Raw genomic sequence first — 14,616 nt, 5'->3', positions numbered from 1 at the left:
CTTCCTACCTCCCTGGGCAGATCTGCTGGAGAAGTCCAGAGTCACTTTCCAGCTCAAGGCGGAAAGGAGCTACCACATCTTTTATCAGATCATGTCCAACAAGAAGCCAGAGCTGATTGGTAGGAAGGAGCATTATGGCTTTTTGGGGCTGATCACTGAGGAGCTGTTCCCTCTCTCATCTGATTGGCAAAAGTAAGCCGATGCCTTGCCTCTTCCTGCTTTCAGACATGCTCCTCATTACCACCAACCCTTACGATTTCCACTATGTGAGTCAAGGGGAGGTCACTGTCCCCAGCATTGATGACCAGGAGGAGCTCATGGCTACAGATGTGAGTAACACAGCAACGGGGTACCTCCTGGGCATGTCTCAAGGGTGACATCTCTGATCTGCTAAGGACATAATTTGAATTCATTATTTTGACTGCAGAGTGCCATTGACATCCTGGGCTTCAGTGCTGATGAGAAAACAGCCATCTACAAGCTGACAGGGGCTGTCATGCACTATGGGAACCTGAAGTTCAAGCAGAAACAACGAGAGGAGCAGGCAGAGCCTGATGGCACTGAAGGTATCAGCAGATTCAGGAGCTGATTTGTACCAAGCCCTTCTCTGCCTCCAGAGGCCATATGTTAGCTTCCAGAGGCACACTGCAGTTGCCTGCATCTCCACATAAAACATTGAGAATCCAAACTTGCCCCCGGTCCCTCTAACTGCAGAGGTGCTTTCCTGGTCACAGGAAGTTCTATTATTCTATCCAATGGTGCCTCCCCAAAAACATGCTGCCTGAAGGCAGGAACTTCAGTTTCAACACAGGATATCTCTCTCAGTCTCTTGAAAACCTCCAAGCACTAGGACACCCTGATGGGCAATTGTGCTTTTGGTGAAATAACTCCTGCAAGCTGTGCTACCCAGAAATCCACTTCCCACAGAAAGAGAATGTGCCTTGCCTTATGTCTTGCTAGAGGCAGATTGTTGTTGTTCTGGGAAATTCCAGGTTTAAGCTCTTCCTATCCAAGCCATATTTGTTCTGTCTTTCAAAGAAGATCATCAGTAGTGGCCAAAATTTTCATTCCTTCACAGGCCTTCTGTGTGAGATGAGAGAAATGTTCTTCCATTCCTAGAACATGCAGAGCAGAGTTGTTCACATCACCTGGATTCTAGAGATTGTCCATAAATGAATGCTTTTCTCTCTCTTTCCACACCTCTAGTGGCTGACAAGGCTGCCTACCTAACGGGCCTAAACTCAGCTGAATTTCTCAAGGCCTTGTGTTACCCCCGAGTCAAGGTTGGGAATGAATATGTGACCAAAGGTCAAAACGTGACACAGGTAACATCTGACAGTTGCAAATACACAGCTGGAAGGACAACGTGGGCATTTCTCTTTGTCCCTCAGAGGTAACTGCAGTCCTGTCTCCTCTGTTCTAGGTGAACAATTCAGTGGGTGCCCTGGCAAAGGCAATGTTTGAGAAGATGTTCCTGTGGATGGTTGTTCGCATCAACCAACAGCTGGACACCAAGCAGCCCAGGCAGTACTTCATTGGTGTCCTGGACATTGCTGGCTTTGAGATCTTTGATGTAAGGAGCAAGGATTTGACAGCACAATCAAGTGATGGGCAAGGAGGGGTCATGAGGACTCAGAAGCACACAGGGGACTAAGGCTCACACAGCTATGGGCCAAAGGGGTGGATGCTCTTGTAAAGGCAGTGGTCTGGGCAAGGTCACACAGTGTTTCCTGTGCTGTGAATGCAGTGATGATGCAAGGACTTGTGTGTCAGAACACAGAAACGTCCAGATCCTTGATCTGAGGCCTGAGAAATTGTTGGGTAGGACACTGAGGAAGTTTCTACTGTCCAGGAGGTCAGAGAGTTGACACCATGTTGCTCTTGGGCTTACCAAAGATTTGCAGTTGAGTAGCACAGTGAAAAAGAATTGTAACTTTTGGCTTGATTTGCAAAGGAATAATTAAAATGTCCTTCAAGGACACTGAAGGTTAGAGTAGGAGGCCTCCTAAGGAAACACATGCTGGTACAGTAGGGTTGGGACTGGTGTCTCAACTTCAAACAGCCTTAGGAGACTGGCAGGAAAGGCCTGTGGGTTTTGGCACACCTTGAGAACCTGTGCGCCTTTCCTTGCTTTGGGCAGTTCAACAGCTTTGAGCAGCTGTGCATCAACTTCACCAATGAGAAACTGCAACAGTTCTTCAACCACCACATGTTCGTGCTGGAGCAGGAGGAGTACAAGAAGGAGGGGATTGAATGGGAGTTCATTGACTTTGGCATGGACCTGGCTGCCTGCATTGAGCTCATTGAGAAGGTACCTTTCCCATGCAAGTATAAAATGGCTGTCGCGATTCTGTGAATATTCTGAGGCACAGTCAGCTCAGAAAGAATTCACAGACATGTAGCATCAGTTAAGGAAAATATTTTGCACTGAATTTTAGTTTAGCCTGGGAAAGAGAAATGGAGAAATGCACATGTGTGTCATCAGTCTGAACCATCAGGTCTTCAAACATGGAAAAGTAGCCTAGACTTCCACCAACAGACTTCTAAAACCAAACCTGATTCAGTCTCCTTTTCTTCCTTCTCCAAAGGCTCAAATCCAAAGTCTACAGAAAAATCTGAGAAATAAATCTCCTATCACCTGACCTCCATAAACTCTGGAGCCCCTTGTTCTCCCCATTATTTTTCTCTTTACCATTGCTCTCCCAGTTGTTCACTAATTCTCATGTGAACTGGAAAGTCCTTCCTACCAGTTCCATGAAGGTAGGCTGCAGGGAGGCAAGGGACAGCAGAAATAAACCCCTTGATTGAGAACAACTCCTGGTGAACCCAGGCTTTGATCCAGGCTGAGGTGCTGCCAACAGCACAACCAACCTTTGATGTTCATAGCACAGGCTTCTTGTCAGTGTTATAGAATGACAGAAGGGTTTGGGTGGGAAGGGACCATAAAGAACATTTTGTTCCAATCCCTGACCATGGTGGGAGGACTCCTTCCTCTAGACCAGGCAGGTGAATGCCCCATCCAAAGTGACATTGAACATTCCCATTCTAATCTTTCCTTGTTACTTGTGATTTCTCCCAGCCCATGGGCATCTTCTCCATCCTGGAAGAGGAGTGCATGTTCCCCAAGGCAACTGACACCTCTTTCAAGAACAAGCTCTATGACCAGCACCTGGGCAAGTCCAACAACTTCCAGAAGCCCAAGCCTGGCAAAGGCAAGGCTGAGGCCCACTTCTCCCTGGTGCACTATGCTGGAACAGTGGACTACAACATCTCTGGCTGGCTGGAGAAGAACAAGGACCCTCTGAATGAAACTGTCATTGGGCTATACCAGAAATCATCTGTGAAGACCCTGGCTTTACTTTTTGCTTCTTATGGTGGAGCCGATGCAGGTCAGTTTTACGAAAACTGTATTTTTAATGTGGGACAAACTTTTCTCAGAATTAAAGCAGGAAACACTAGAAATATAAAGTGGCTTTGCATTCTGTAGTAATCAATATTTACTGTCCATATTATTAAACTTTTTTTTTTTTTTTTAAATTTTTGTTTTTATTTTCAGATGCTGGTGGTGGTGGTGGCAAGAAGGGAGGCAAGAAGAAGGGTTCTTCTTTCCAGACTGTCTCAGCTCTTTTCAGGGTAATTAGAATATTCGTTATCTCTTTGTAGATGGAAAGCATTTTCATTCTGAATCAGATAGGTCCATTTCCATTTTGGATATAACTCTTGCCATCCTTTAAAATCCTTCCCTTTCCATCCTTGGAACTTACAGAATATTTATTTTATAATGCCATGCTCTTTTTTAAATATTCCACAAAAATATCTGAAGGGTTAAGTTCACCTTCTTAGATGGGAGTGACTAACTTATCAGCCAACTTCCTTAAAATTCTCTCTGCGGCATCCAGGTATATTTCCTAGACTTTTTTATGTCTCTAGACAGATTTTCAATACTGACAGTAAAATTAAAAAAAAAAAAAAAACTAGATAAAACATAAAAAACAAAAGAAATTACCCCAAGATTACAGCATTTTAAGACAACAACTTGATTTCAATGTGGAAAAAGATGGAAGGTTATATTTTCAGTTTTCCATTTCTCAAAGTTTGAGACTGAATTACTATTAAAAGGGTAATTTTATATGGACTATAAACCTATCCCCTCCATTTAGAAACAGCTTACTTAGCTGACAAATCAGATGCTAGTCATGCTTGATCAAGAGTATGTCATATATTTAAGATTCCCAACAGTATACCACAAGAATTACCAACTTAAAGGAAGACTGTGAGATGATAACCCTGTATTTGAATGAGGCAGTCAAGGAAATGTAATACTAACCATTATTCTATAAAAGAATTTCAAAAACAAATTTTGGGAGCCTTCAGCTTCCAATTTTCTTTTTGGGAGTTCTGCAAATTATTTTAGAGGAGAATGATATGCATCTTGAAACACCAATTTGATACTTCCACTGTTAAGATTCCAAAGCTTACACTTAAATCATGAAAACTTCATTTCATGATCTCACAGGAGAATTTGAACAAGCTGATGGCCAACTTGAGAAGCACTCACCCCCATTTTGTACGCTGCATCATCCCAAATGAAACTAAAACACCTGGTAAGGCAAGCCAAGAGGAGGAAAGCTTGAGCAGCAGAAGCTCTTCTCTTGAGTGTCAAACAGCAGGGTAGTCACTAATGGTGATCTTTGTCAGGTGCCATGGAGCACGAGCTGGTGCTGCACCAGCTGCGCTGTAACGGCGTGCTGGAAGGGATCAGGATTTGCAGGAAAGGGTTCCCCAGCAGAGTCCTCTATGCTGACTTCAAACAGAGGTAAGAGCTCTGCATCTCTCTGACCATTCAGACCAAGCTGAAGAGCCTGATCATTATAATATACTTTGAACTTTTTATATTTAATTAGTACTGATTAATATAGATGTTTCACCATCAGTTTATGATGATGTGGCAGTGCTGAGATCAGGATTGTTTTGTACTTAGAATTACTATTAAAAACATTTCCCATATTCTGTCCTGAGAGGATGAACCATCTCCAGGCATGAGACTGGTTCAATGATACAGTCTGAAAAGTTCTGGTAGTGGTTTCAACAATTGTGATTTCTTCATGTTTTGTTTCCTTTTGCAGATACAGAGTACTTAATGCCAGTGCTATCCCAGAGGGACAGTTCATGGACAACAAGAAGGCTTCAGAGAAGCTCCTTGGGTCCATTGATGTTGACCATACCCAGTACAAATTTGGTCACACCAAGGTAAAAGCAAGACCTGTGTTAAAAGTTTGTCAAAAGCAGTAAGAGTGGGCTCTGTCAGGGGCTCAGGCACAGCACAACAACATAACAGAGCTGCCAGACTAGGGGCTGCTATCAGTGGCACTCAGTCAAGGCAAGTGAGGATGGTAGCCAGATTCAACCAGGAGTCCACAACATCAGTCAGTAAAGTTTGTTACAATAAGGATGGTTGAAGCCATAAAACCTTGGTTTTCAAGATTTGTCAGGGTCAGATATAGGTAGGCTAAAAATGCAAGGCCCTAGTCATTAATTCATGAACATATCCGTAGCAGTGAGATTGGTCTAACATCAGCCCAGGAATTAAGTTAATAGGTCATGGTAGAGCTCACTGGTGTCCATAACCAGGCACAGGAGTGGCTGAGGCTATGGCTGAACTGGAAACCAGTATTTATGACACATAGTTAAGACGAAAACTGAATGCTTAGGGCTGAGATTATGGGAAGTTCTAAGCCCTTAGACAGAGGATTTGGGAGAGGGCCCAAGGTGATACTGATCATGGCCATTACAGTCTCTCTGCAATCTGAATGACTCTGTGCTTCTGTTCTGTCCTACATCACAATGACATGGTGCAACATTTCCTTTCTCAAGGTGTTCTTCAAAGCTGGCTTGCTGGGACTCCTGGAGGAGATGAGAGATGACAAGCTGGCAGAAATCATCACTCGCACACAAGCCAGGTGCAGAGGCTTCCTGATGAGAGTGGAGTATAAGAAAATGGTGGAGAGGAGGTAGATATTTCTCATATTTAGTTGATATTCATGGTACTTTACTGATGAAGTTTAAATGAATCACACCAAAGCCATGTAATAACTGCTTGAAATTCATTTCAGGGAGTCCATCTTCTGCATCCAGTACAACGTTCGTTCATTCATGAATGTCAAACACTGGCCATGGATGAAGCTGTTCTTCAAGATCAAGCCCTTGCTGAAGAGTGCAGAGTCTGAGAAGGAGATGGCCAACATGAAGGAAGAGTTTGAGAAAACCAAGGAGGAGCTTGCAAAGTCTGAGGCAAAGCGGAAGGAGTTGGAGGAGAAAATGGTGGCCTTGGTGCAGGAGAAAAATGACCTGCAACTCCAAGTGCAGGCTGTGAGTATCACTGTTCATTTTTCCCTGGAAAAAGAATGATATACTGTCAGAATGTGCCTTGTCCTGCACAGAGACTCACAGAAATTAGCAAATGGTAGAAAACAGTCTAAATCACACACTCTGAGGCACTCTAATGTTGAGTCAACAGGCACTGGCAGGGGCATAGTGAGATTCCTGGCAGACCCACATGGCACTCACCATTGTGGTTGTCTGAGGAAAGAGCCATGTAGCACCAGCCACTGTGTATTGAACAGCTGAGAACTTGAAGCTGGAAGGGAAATATCTCAACTCTCAAAGCAGTGCTGGTGTCTAACACAGTAAAGGCAAACCTGAGAAAGACCTGTTTTTCCTACTTACAGCTACACAAGAAAACATTGATTATTTTCAGAAACATGGATACTTCCCATTCAAATTCAAATAGGACAAGGGAGTTTATTAACAGCCAATGAAATGATCAGCTATTTACCACAGAAGATCCTAGACGTGGCCTGGAAAGAAGCCACAGAGGTAGCTGATAGGCCAGAAGTTTTTGGCCATGCAATCTATAGAAAAGTGATAAATTTCTTTCTCAAAAAAAGTGCTCAGAAATTGAAAAGCCTCTAAATAACAAATATTTTAAGGCTTTGTTGAGACAACTAAGAAGAAAAAGTGAGTAGATACAATTTCTATGAGAATAAAAACATATTCCAAGCCCTTCCTCATGCTGAAAATAGAAATTGAATTAGAATGTTCTATTCTGCATTAGTGCTTGTGTTATGAGACATTCTCATAGAAAAGTGCCCTGGGAGACAAATTTAGGAGACACAAAAACTTTGGAATAAATATTGATTCCAAATGAATAGGTTTACTAGTAGAAACCACTCAAGATACTTCTGTTCCTGGAGTTGAAGGTCAGGTTGAGCTGCTACTTATAAACCCACCTACTCTGAGATAAAAGAGTCAAAAACCAGAAAATTCAGAATATTATAACCCATACAATTCTGTCTCTCCACCAGGAAGCAGATAGCTTGGCTGATGCTGAGGAAAGGTGTGACCAGCTCATCAAAACCAAAATACAGCTGGAAGCCAAAATTAAGGAGGCAACAGAAAGGGCTGAAGAAGAAGAGGAAATTAATGCTGAGCTGACAGCCAAGAAGAGGAAATTGGAGGATGAATGTTCAGAATTGAAGAAAGATATTGATGACCTTGAGCTAACACTGGCCAAGGTGGAGAAGGAAAAACACGCCACCGAAAACAAGGTACGAGGTAGAACTTGTCAATCACAGTCCAGAAAATGGGTTGAGTACTATTACAGAATTTCTATATCTGTTTCCTTTATATTTGTTCCCTTCTTCCTAAAGGTGAAAAACCTGACTGAGGAGATGGCAGCACTGGATGAGACCATTGCCAAGCTGACAAAAGAGAAGAAAGCCCTCCAAGAGGCCCATCAGCAGACCCTGGATGACCTGCAGGTAGAGGAGGACAAAGTCAATACTCTGACCAAAGCCAAGACCAAGCTGGAACAGCAAGTGGATGATGTAAGCACACAGACACAGAGCAGGAACAGGACAGGTATGGAGCCTGAGCTGGCTGGTAGAGCACTGAAGGTCTTGTTGTGTTTAGCTGGAAGGGTCCCTGGAGCAAGAGAAGAAACTGCGCATGGACCTGGAGAGAGCAAAGAGGAAACTGGAAGGAGACCTGAAGCTGGCCCAGGACAGCATCATGGATTTGGAGAATGATAAGCAGCAGCTGGATGAGAAACTGAAGAAGTAAGTGTGGCTCTGGGGCACCTGAGTGCTGGGCTGGACCACTTGTCTTCTTTCTTTGAGCTCTAACATGGTTCATTTTGGCCCAAAGGAAAGACTTTGAAATCAGCCAGATCCAGAGCAAGATTGAGGATGAGCAAGCCCTGGGCATGCAATTTCAGAAGAAAATCAAGGAGCTGCAGGCAAGTGTCTGTTCCTTCCCCTCCCTTGCTCAGGCTCAGCTCAGGCAGGAGGAGGGCACGGGTGTGAAGGGTCCCTCCTGTTCTGCAGGCGCGCATTGAGGAGCTGGAGGAGGAAATTGAGGCAGAGCGAACCTCTCGCGCTAAAGCAGAGAAGCATCGGGCTGACCTGTCCAGGGAGCTGGAGGAGATCAGCGAGCGCCTGGAGGAAGCAGGAGGGGCCACAGCAGCTCAGGTGGAGATGAACAAGAAGCGTGAGGCAGAATTCCAGAAGATGCGGCGGGACCTGGAAGAGGCCACGCTGCAGCACGAAGCCACGGCTGCCGCCCTGCGCAAGAAGCACGCGGACAGCACCGCTGAGCTGGGGGAGCAGATCGACAACCTGCAACGTGTGAAGCAGAAGCTGGAGAAGGAGAAGAGTGAGCTGAAGATGGAGATTGATGACTTGGCCAGCAACATGGAGTCTGTCTCCAAAGCAAAGGTATGGAACTGCAGGAGAAAATGCTCACAGGGACAAAGTGGGGCACAAAAGCTGCCTCTTCCAGACACATTCCCAGAAACAAAATCCCCACTGTGACAATAAGGCAGAGTGCAGGCCATCATGTCTTTTTTCTTCCTGTGTTTCCTCTCTAGGCCAACCTGGAGAAGATGTGCCGCACACTGGAAGATCAGCTGAGTGAGCTTAAAACAAAAGATGAGCAGAATCAGCGCATGATCAACGACCTCAATACTCAAAGAGCTCGTCTGCAGACAGAGTCAGGTGAGACATCCTCATCCCCAAAGTTCAATGTCAGGACCTGCATGCCCTGAGTAAGAAAGAGGGTGCAAGGTGGCAGCTGGTATAAGCTCTCCAGGCCATTCCTGGTTATGTGGCTTTACCGGCAGAAGGTGTCACAAGAGGAACAGAGTGCATCCTTTCTTCCCTTTCCCTTGCCAGGTGAATATTCCCGCCAGGTGGAAGAGAAAGATGCTCTGATTTCTCAGCTGTCTAGGGGCAAGCAAGGATTTACCCAACAGATTGAGGAACTCAAGAGACATCTAGAGGAAGAAATCAAGGTCTGGAAGTACCCTAATGTCCATAGCTTCTATCACCCCCAAAAGTATCTCGAAAATCCTGTCAGACATTTGAATACTTCAGAGTTCTATCCCCAAACACATGCAGGGCTGGAAGGAACAGCTCTAATGCACAATCCCCCACTCTTCAACTAGAGAGAAAGGAAGCAGGATGCTTAATGTGCTGGGAGAAGTCATCCACATGAGATTCTTCCAGGAGATTCTGATAACCCTCTCTAAGACACCATTCAGCCACACATTGACACAAACAGCAGATTACGGTCCCCAGAGGAGCTGTCACTAATGCCTCGTGATGCTCCAGAATGTGTCCATGAGGGTCTCCTCAGCTCCAAGCTCTGCATTTGCCCAATTAGAGTTTCATTCCATTTTAACTGTCAAGTTCACAGTCAAGAGGCATTTCAAGATAAGTATTCAGGTTACCAAAACCAATGTCCCCACAGGCCAAGAATGCCCTGGCCCACGCCCTGCAGTCCGCTCGCCACGACTGTGACTTGCTCCGGGAACAATATGAGGAGGAGCAGGAGGCCAAGGGGGAGCTGCAGAGAGCCATGTCCAAGGCCAACAGCGAGGTGGCTCAGTGGAGAACCAAATACGAGACAGACGCCATTCAGCGCACGGAGGAGCTCGAGGAGGCCAAGTACGTGGGGAAGCAGGATGGCAAATGATGGGAGAAGATGGAAACTGGTCAAGGGAAATTGGAGTCTCTGAGAGTGGGTTCAGACAAGAGTGAGACGAAGCAACAATATATTGTCTTTGTTAAAAACAGGGACAGAGAGAGAAAGAAAAAAGTGTAGATTGAAAGAGAAAAGAGGCTTTAGAACTGCTAAGACAGGCGTAATCCTCCACACGTGACTGGACACAGCAAAGGATAGATCCTTTTGTATCTGTGAAAAGTGCTTGGCTCAAAATCCTCAATGTGACAAACTGCCCTCATATGAGGTTGTAGAACTGACTCCTTACCAAGCTCTAACGTGGCACTGTGCTTCTCTCCTCCCAGGAAGAAGCTGGCCCAGCGTCTGCAGGATGCAGAGGAACATGTTGAGGCTGTCAATGCCAAATGTGCCTCCCTGGAAAAGACAAAGCAGAGGCTGCAGAATGAAGTGGAGGACCTGATGATTGATGTGGAGAGATCCAATGCTGCCTGTGCTGCTCTGGATAAGAAGCAGAAGAACTTTGACAAGGTCTTTTGGCCTCCAGCACCAGCACTCCTGGCCACAGCATGCCCCTGTGATGGCCACAGCCCGACTCACACCCCGTTTCTCTTCAGATCCTGGCAGAATGGAAGCAGAAGTATGAGGAAACGCAGGCTGAGCTGGAGGCCTCGCAGAAGGAGTCGCGCTCTCTGAGCACGGAGCTGTTCAAGATGAAGAATGCCTATGAGGAGTCCTTGGACCACCTGGAAACAATGAAGCGGGAGAACAAGAACTTGCAGCGTAAGTCCCTGGCCCTCTGCTCCCCTCACTGGCCTTTCTCACCATCAGCCATGACCACCATTGTTCATGGGTCTGTGCCTGCAGATCTGCAGAGGTGCCTGTCACCTTGGTGGGACAGGATCCTTCCCATTCTGCTCTGTGCCTGACCATGCCATTGATCTTTGTTCCCACAGAGGAGATTTCCGACCTCACGGAGCAGATTGCGGAGGGAGGGAAGGCAATTCATGAGCTGGAGAAAGTGAAGAAGCAGATTGAGCAGGAGAAATCTGAACTGCAAGCCTCCCTGGAGGAAGCTGAGGTACATACAAGGCTAATCAATTATGGGTGTAGTTGTTTGGAGAGACAGTAGGGAAGCAATCCTACCTTTCACGTTGAAGTGTAAAAAAGATTACTTAGGATGTAAGACACTCTTCATGCTGAATTGTGCAGGCCTCCCTGGAACATGAGGAGGGGAAGATCCTGCGCCTGCAGCTTGAGCTCAACCAAGTGAAGTCTGAGATTGACAGGAAGATAGCAGAGAAAGATGAGGAGATTGACCAGCTGAAGAGGAACCACCTCAGAATTGTGGACTCCATGCAGAGCACTCTGGATGCTGAGATCAGGAGCAGGAATGAAGCCCTGAGGCTGAAGAAGAAGATGGAGGGAGACCTGAATGAAATGGAGATCCAGCTGAGCCATGCAAACCGCCAGGCTGCAGAGGCACAGAAGAACCTGAGAAACACTCAGGCAGTGCTGAAGGTTTGTTCAGGAAAGCTACAGAAAGAGAAATTAGTTCTCTGACATTTTTGCCACAGAACTGATGCCTGGTAATTTCTGTGGTCTCTCTTTCAGGACACTCAGCTGCACCTGGATGATGCTCTCAGGACACAGGATGACCTGAAGGAGCAGGTGGCCATGGTGGAGCGCAGAGCAAACCTGCTGCAGGCTGAAGTTGAGGAGCTCCGGGCAGCCCTGGAGCAGACGGAGCGCTCGAGGAAGCTGGCTGAGCAGGAGCTTCTGGATGCCACCGAACGTGCCCAGCTCCTCCACACCCAGGTCAGGCTCTGCTGGAAATTATTCCCATTCACAAATTATAAAGAATTAAATTATTATTCATCTCGTAAGTGATTCCTGGATAAACATTTGAAGAAGTGTGCTGCAATATGTCCCCTCCAGCCAGCCCTCAAGATCTGGTTTACTGCTCTGGTGCTACAGAAATCTCTGGCACTAAAGACTTTCCTAAACTCTACCTGCATTTTCGGGCCTTGATGTGGAGGCAATTGGCCTGACAGTAGGAATCCTGTCTTTCCTGTTGCACAGAACACCAGCCTGATCAACACCAAGAAGAAGCTGGAAACAGACATTTCCCAGATCCAGAGTGAAATGGAGGATACCATCCAGGAAGCCCGCAATGCTGAGGAGAAGGCCAAGAAGGCCATCACAGATGTGAGTTGGGCACTCCTGGCATTGCTGATGGTGAATGTAGTCTCCCCAAAATATCTCCAGTCCTTAAATGGCTTTGACCCTTTGCTCTGATCAGGCGGCCATGATGGCAGAAGAGCTGAAGAAGGAGCAGGACACCAGTGCCCACCTGGAGAGGATGAAGAAGAACCTGGACCAGACAGTGAAGGACCTGCAGCACCGTCTGGAAGAGGCCGAGCAGCTGGCACTGAAGGGAGGGAAGAAACAACTTCAGAAGCTGGAGGCCAGGGTGTGTAGGGCTGGGGTTGTGCCTGAGTGAGCGTGTCCTTGCAGAGACATTGGCAGGGAAGCTGCAGGGATGGGTTTGTCCTTGCAGAGACATTGGCAGGGAAGCTGCAGGGATGGGTTTGTCCTTGCAGGTGCGGGAGCTGGAAGGGGAGGTTGATGCTGAGCAGAAGCGCAGCGCTGAAGCCGTGAAGGGCGTGCGCAAGTACGAGCGGAGGGTGAAGGAACTGACCTACCAGGTAAGGCAGGAGGGCTCCTGCTCTCACACGGTTTTCTCACAGCAAGGCACGTTTTACACACACCATCCCCAAGGGGAATTGTTAACCTCACGTGATGCAGAATCAAGAATTGACTCTCTTTCCTGTTTGCCAAACACTCTAGTCTGAGGAAGACAGGAAGAATGTCCTGAGGCTGCAGGATCTGGTGGACAAGCTGCAAATGAAAGTGAAATCCTACAAGAGACAAGCTGAGGAGGCTGTAAGTATTGCTTGGAGGATGGGCAAAGGCCACATTCCATTGGGGCAGAACACACATTGAATGAAGGTGAATACCAGGAGAGGGCTATGAAGTAAACTCCTAAGTCTCAGCTGTCTTAGGAATGTTCATTAAGGGAAGTGGTGCAGCCTGTTTCACACAGGAGGCCGGAATAAACAAACCCAGGGGCCACACCCACTGACTGACAAGTTCCTGAATCTCTGCTAATAATCAGCAGCAGAAGGCTTCAGGGTCTTCCCAGGCCACTAAGTCACACTGACAATTGGGCAGGAAGAAGTTGGAGGGTAACTCCAGGAATGATAAATCAGAGGGGTGAAATTGCTCCTCACGTGTGACACAGTCCTGGTGAAGTTTGTCCCAGTAGGATCCTGAAAAGGGGAGGATGAGGAGCTCTGTGTGAGGCTGATGTGTGAGCACTGGTGGGAGGGGGATGGAGAGTTGCAGCCCCATAAGGCTGACTTGCAGCAGGAGTGAAACCCTTGTCCTGTGCTCCTGACCCCTGACTCCCTTTCCCCACACAGGAGGAGCTGTCCAATGTGAACCTCTCCAAGTTCCGCAAGATCCAGCACGAGCTGGAGGAAGCCGAGGAGCGGGCTGACATTGCAGAGTCACAGGTCAACAAGCTCCGAGTGAAGAGCCGGGACATGCATGGCAAGAAGATAGAAGAGGAAGAGTGAGGATGTCACAAGGCAGCAAAGTGACCTGAGGGCTGCACAAAATGTGAACCCTCTGTCACTGTCTTCCAGATTTGATCTTTTCAGCTATCTCAAGACATAGGGAATAAAGTGTAGATTCATTTGCATTGACAACATGAGCAGTAGTTTTCATTTGTTTTTGTTTTCTTATGGATGAGGTCTGTATCACCATTAGTCTTTGGGCATAGTTTTGCTGTATAAAATCTTTGTGTAGCTTTGTGGCGGTACAGCTTTTTATCTTCTAATTTCCAAATGATTATCCCTTCTATCGTATTTTACCAATGATCAAAGAAATTTCTTACTCACATAAATAAGCCTTAAAGACTCAGAGTTAAATAATTTCTGCTCTTGCCTGTATTGGTCAAGCTGTTGTTAGAGTTAAGTCAGAGTGTTGTTTGACAGGAAGAACACATTTTCATTGAAATTATGTTAATTCAGGCACCAAGGACAAAGAATGATACATTAGAAATGTACATTAGAATGCTTCCATGACACTCAGCAAACAGTGCTATTAAATAGCATTTAATACATTAATATTTAATACACCATAATCAGTACTGTTAAATCACAAATATGCACAGATAGGAAAACAAAAGACAGTGTCACTTGTGAAGAGATTGACTTTGGGCTGACAATCCCATGTCAGGAGTGAGTTCTGCCACATGTTCTGCGTAATTGTGTGAAAATATCAGCTCATTTCTCAGCAGTGACAGCAGAAGAGAAAATAAGAAACGTGGTCAAGGAGACCAATTACACCCAGGCACTTAGGAAGAGATGTTTCCTAAGATAACCTTGTATAGGAGGAAAACAGCAAGCTTCTGTGAGAAGATGCACCATTTATTGGAAATGTGTATAAAATGCTTTCCCCATCTCAAGAGATAGCCATACAGGTTTGAACTCTACAGGTGGACCTAAAATCTTGGGACATATACCTCCAGAG

At 46.1% G+C, this 14,616-nt stretch overlaps 1 protein-coding gene across 2 annotated transcripts in view; it reads left to right on the top strand.

Moving 5' to 3' along the window:
- Nucleotides 1-13,790, top strand: part of LOC131585710 (myosin heavy chain, skeletal muscle, adult) — a 37,020-nt gene extending 23,230 nt beyond the window's left edge. For both annotated transcript variants that reach the window (XM_058852100.1, XM_058852099.1), the window contains exons 8-38: nt 21-119; nt 226-329; nt 428-566; nt 1,207-1,325; nt 1,424-1,573; nt 2,141-2,311; nt 3,080-3,389; nt 3,557-3,633; nt 4,517-4,604; nt 4,699-4,816; nt 5,127-5,250; nt 5,875-6,011; nt 6,114-6,369; nt 7,365-7,607; nt 7,710-7,886; nt 7,972-8,117; nt 8,206-8,296; nt 8,385-8,774; nt 8,927-9,053; nt 9,231-9,349; nt 9,808-10,004; nt 10,365-10,548; nt 10,635-10,800; nt 10,974-11,098; nt 11,230-11,538; nt 11,632-11,835; nt 12,100-12,225; nt 12,320-12,490; nt 12,621-12,725; nt 12,868-12,963; nt 13,503-13,790. In XM_058852100.1, the coding sequence (XP_058708083.1) occupies nt 21-119; nt 226-329; nt 428-566; nt 1,207-1,325; nt 1,424-1,573; nt 2,141-2,311; nt 3,080-3,389; nt 3,557-3,633; nt 4,517-4,604; nt 4,699-4,816; nt 5,127-5,250; nt 5,875-6,011; nt 6,114-6,369; nt 7,365-7,607; nt 7,710-7,886; nt 7,972-8,117; nt 8,206-8,296; nt 8,385-8,774; nt 8,927-9,053; nt 9,231-9,349; nt 9,808-10,004; nt 10,365-10,548; nt 10,635-10,800; nt 10,974-11,098; nt 11,230-11,538; nt 11,632-11,835; nt 12,100-12,225; nt 12,320-12,490; nt 12,621-12,725; nt 12,868-12,963; nt 13,503-13,658 (5,024 nt within the window). In that variant the 3' untranslated portion in view covers nt 13,659-13,790. The remainder of the gene's footprint in view (nt 1-20; nt 120-225; nt 330-427; nt 567-1,206; nt 1,326-1,423; nt 1,574-2,140; nt 2,312-3,079; nt 3,390-3,556; nt 3,634-4,516; nt 4,605-4,698; nt 4,817-5,126; nt 5,251-5,874; nt 6,012-6,113; nt 6,370-7,364; nt 7,608-7,709; nt 7,887-7,971; nt 8,118-8,205; nt 8,297-8,384; nt 8,775-8,926; nt 9,054-9,230; nt 9,350-9,807; nt 10,005-10,364; nt 10,549-10,634; nt 10,801-10,973; nt 11,099-11,229; nt 11,539-11,631; nt 11,836-12,099; nt 12,226-12,319; nt 12,491-12,620; nt 12,726-12,867; nt 12,964-13,502) is intronic.
- Nucleotides 13,791-14,616: the final 826 nt, after the last annotated feature.

The sequence above is a fragment of the Poecile atricapillus genome, chromosome 17 (genome assembly GCF_030490865.1).
Source record: "Poecile atricapillus isolate bPoeAtr1 chromosome 17, bPoeAtr1.hap1, whole genome shotgun sequence".
Lineage (NCBI taxonomy): Eukaryota > Metazoa > Chordata > Aves > Passeriformes > Paridae > Poecile > Poecile atricapillus.
The sequence above is the reverse complement of the archived record's forward strand: the minus strand, read 5'-3'. Positions and strand labels throughout refer to the sequence as shown.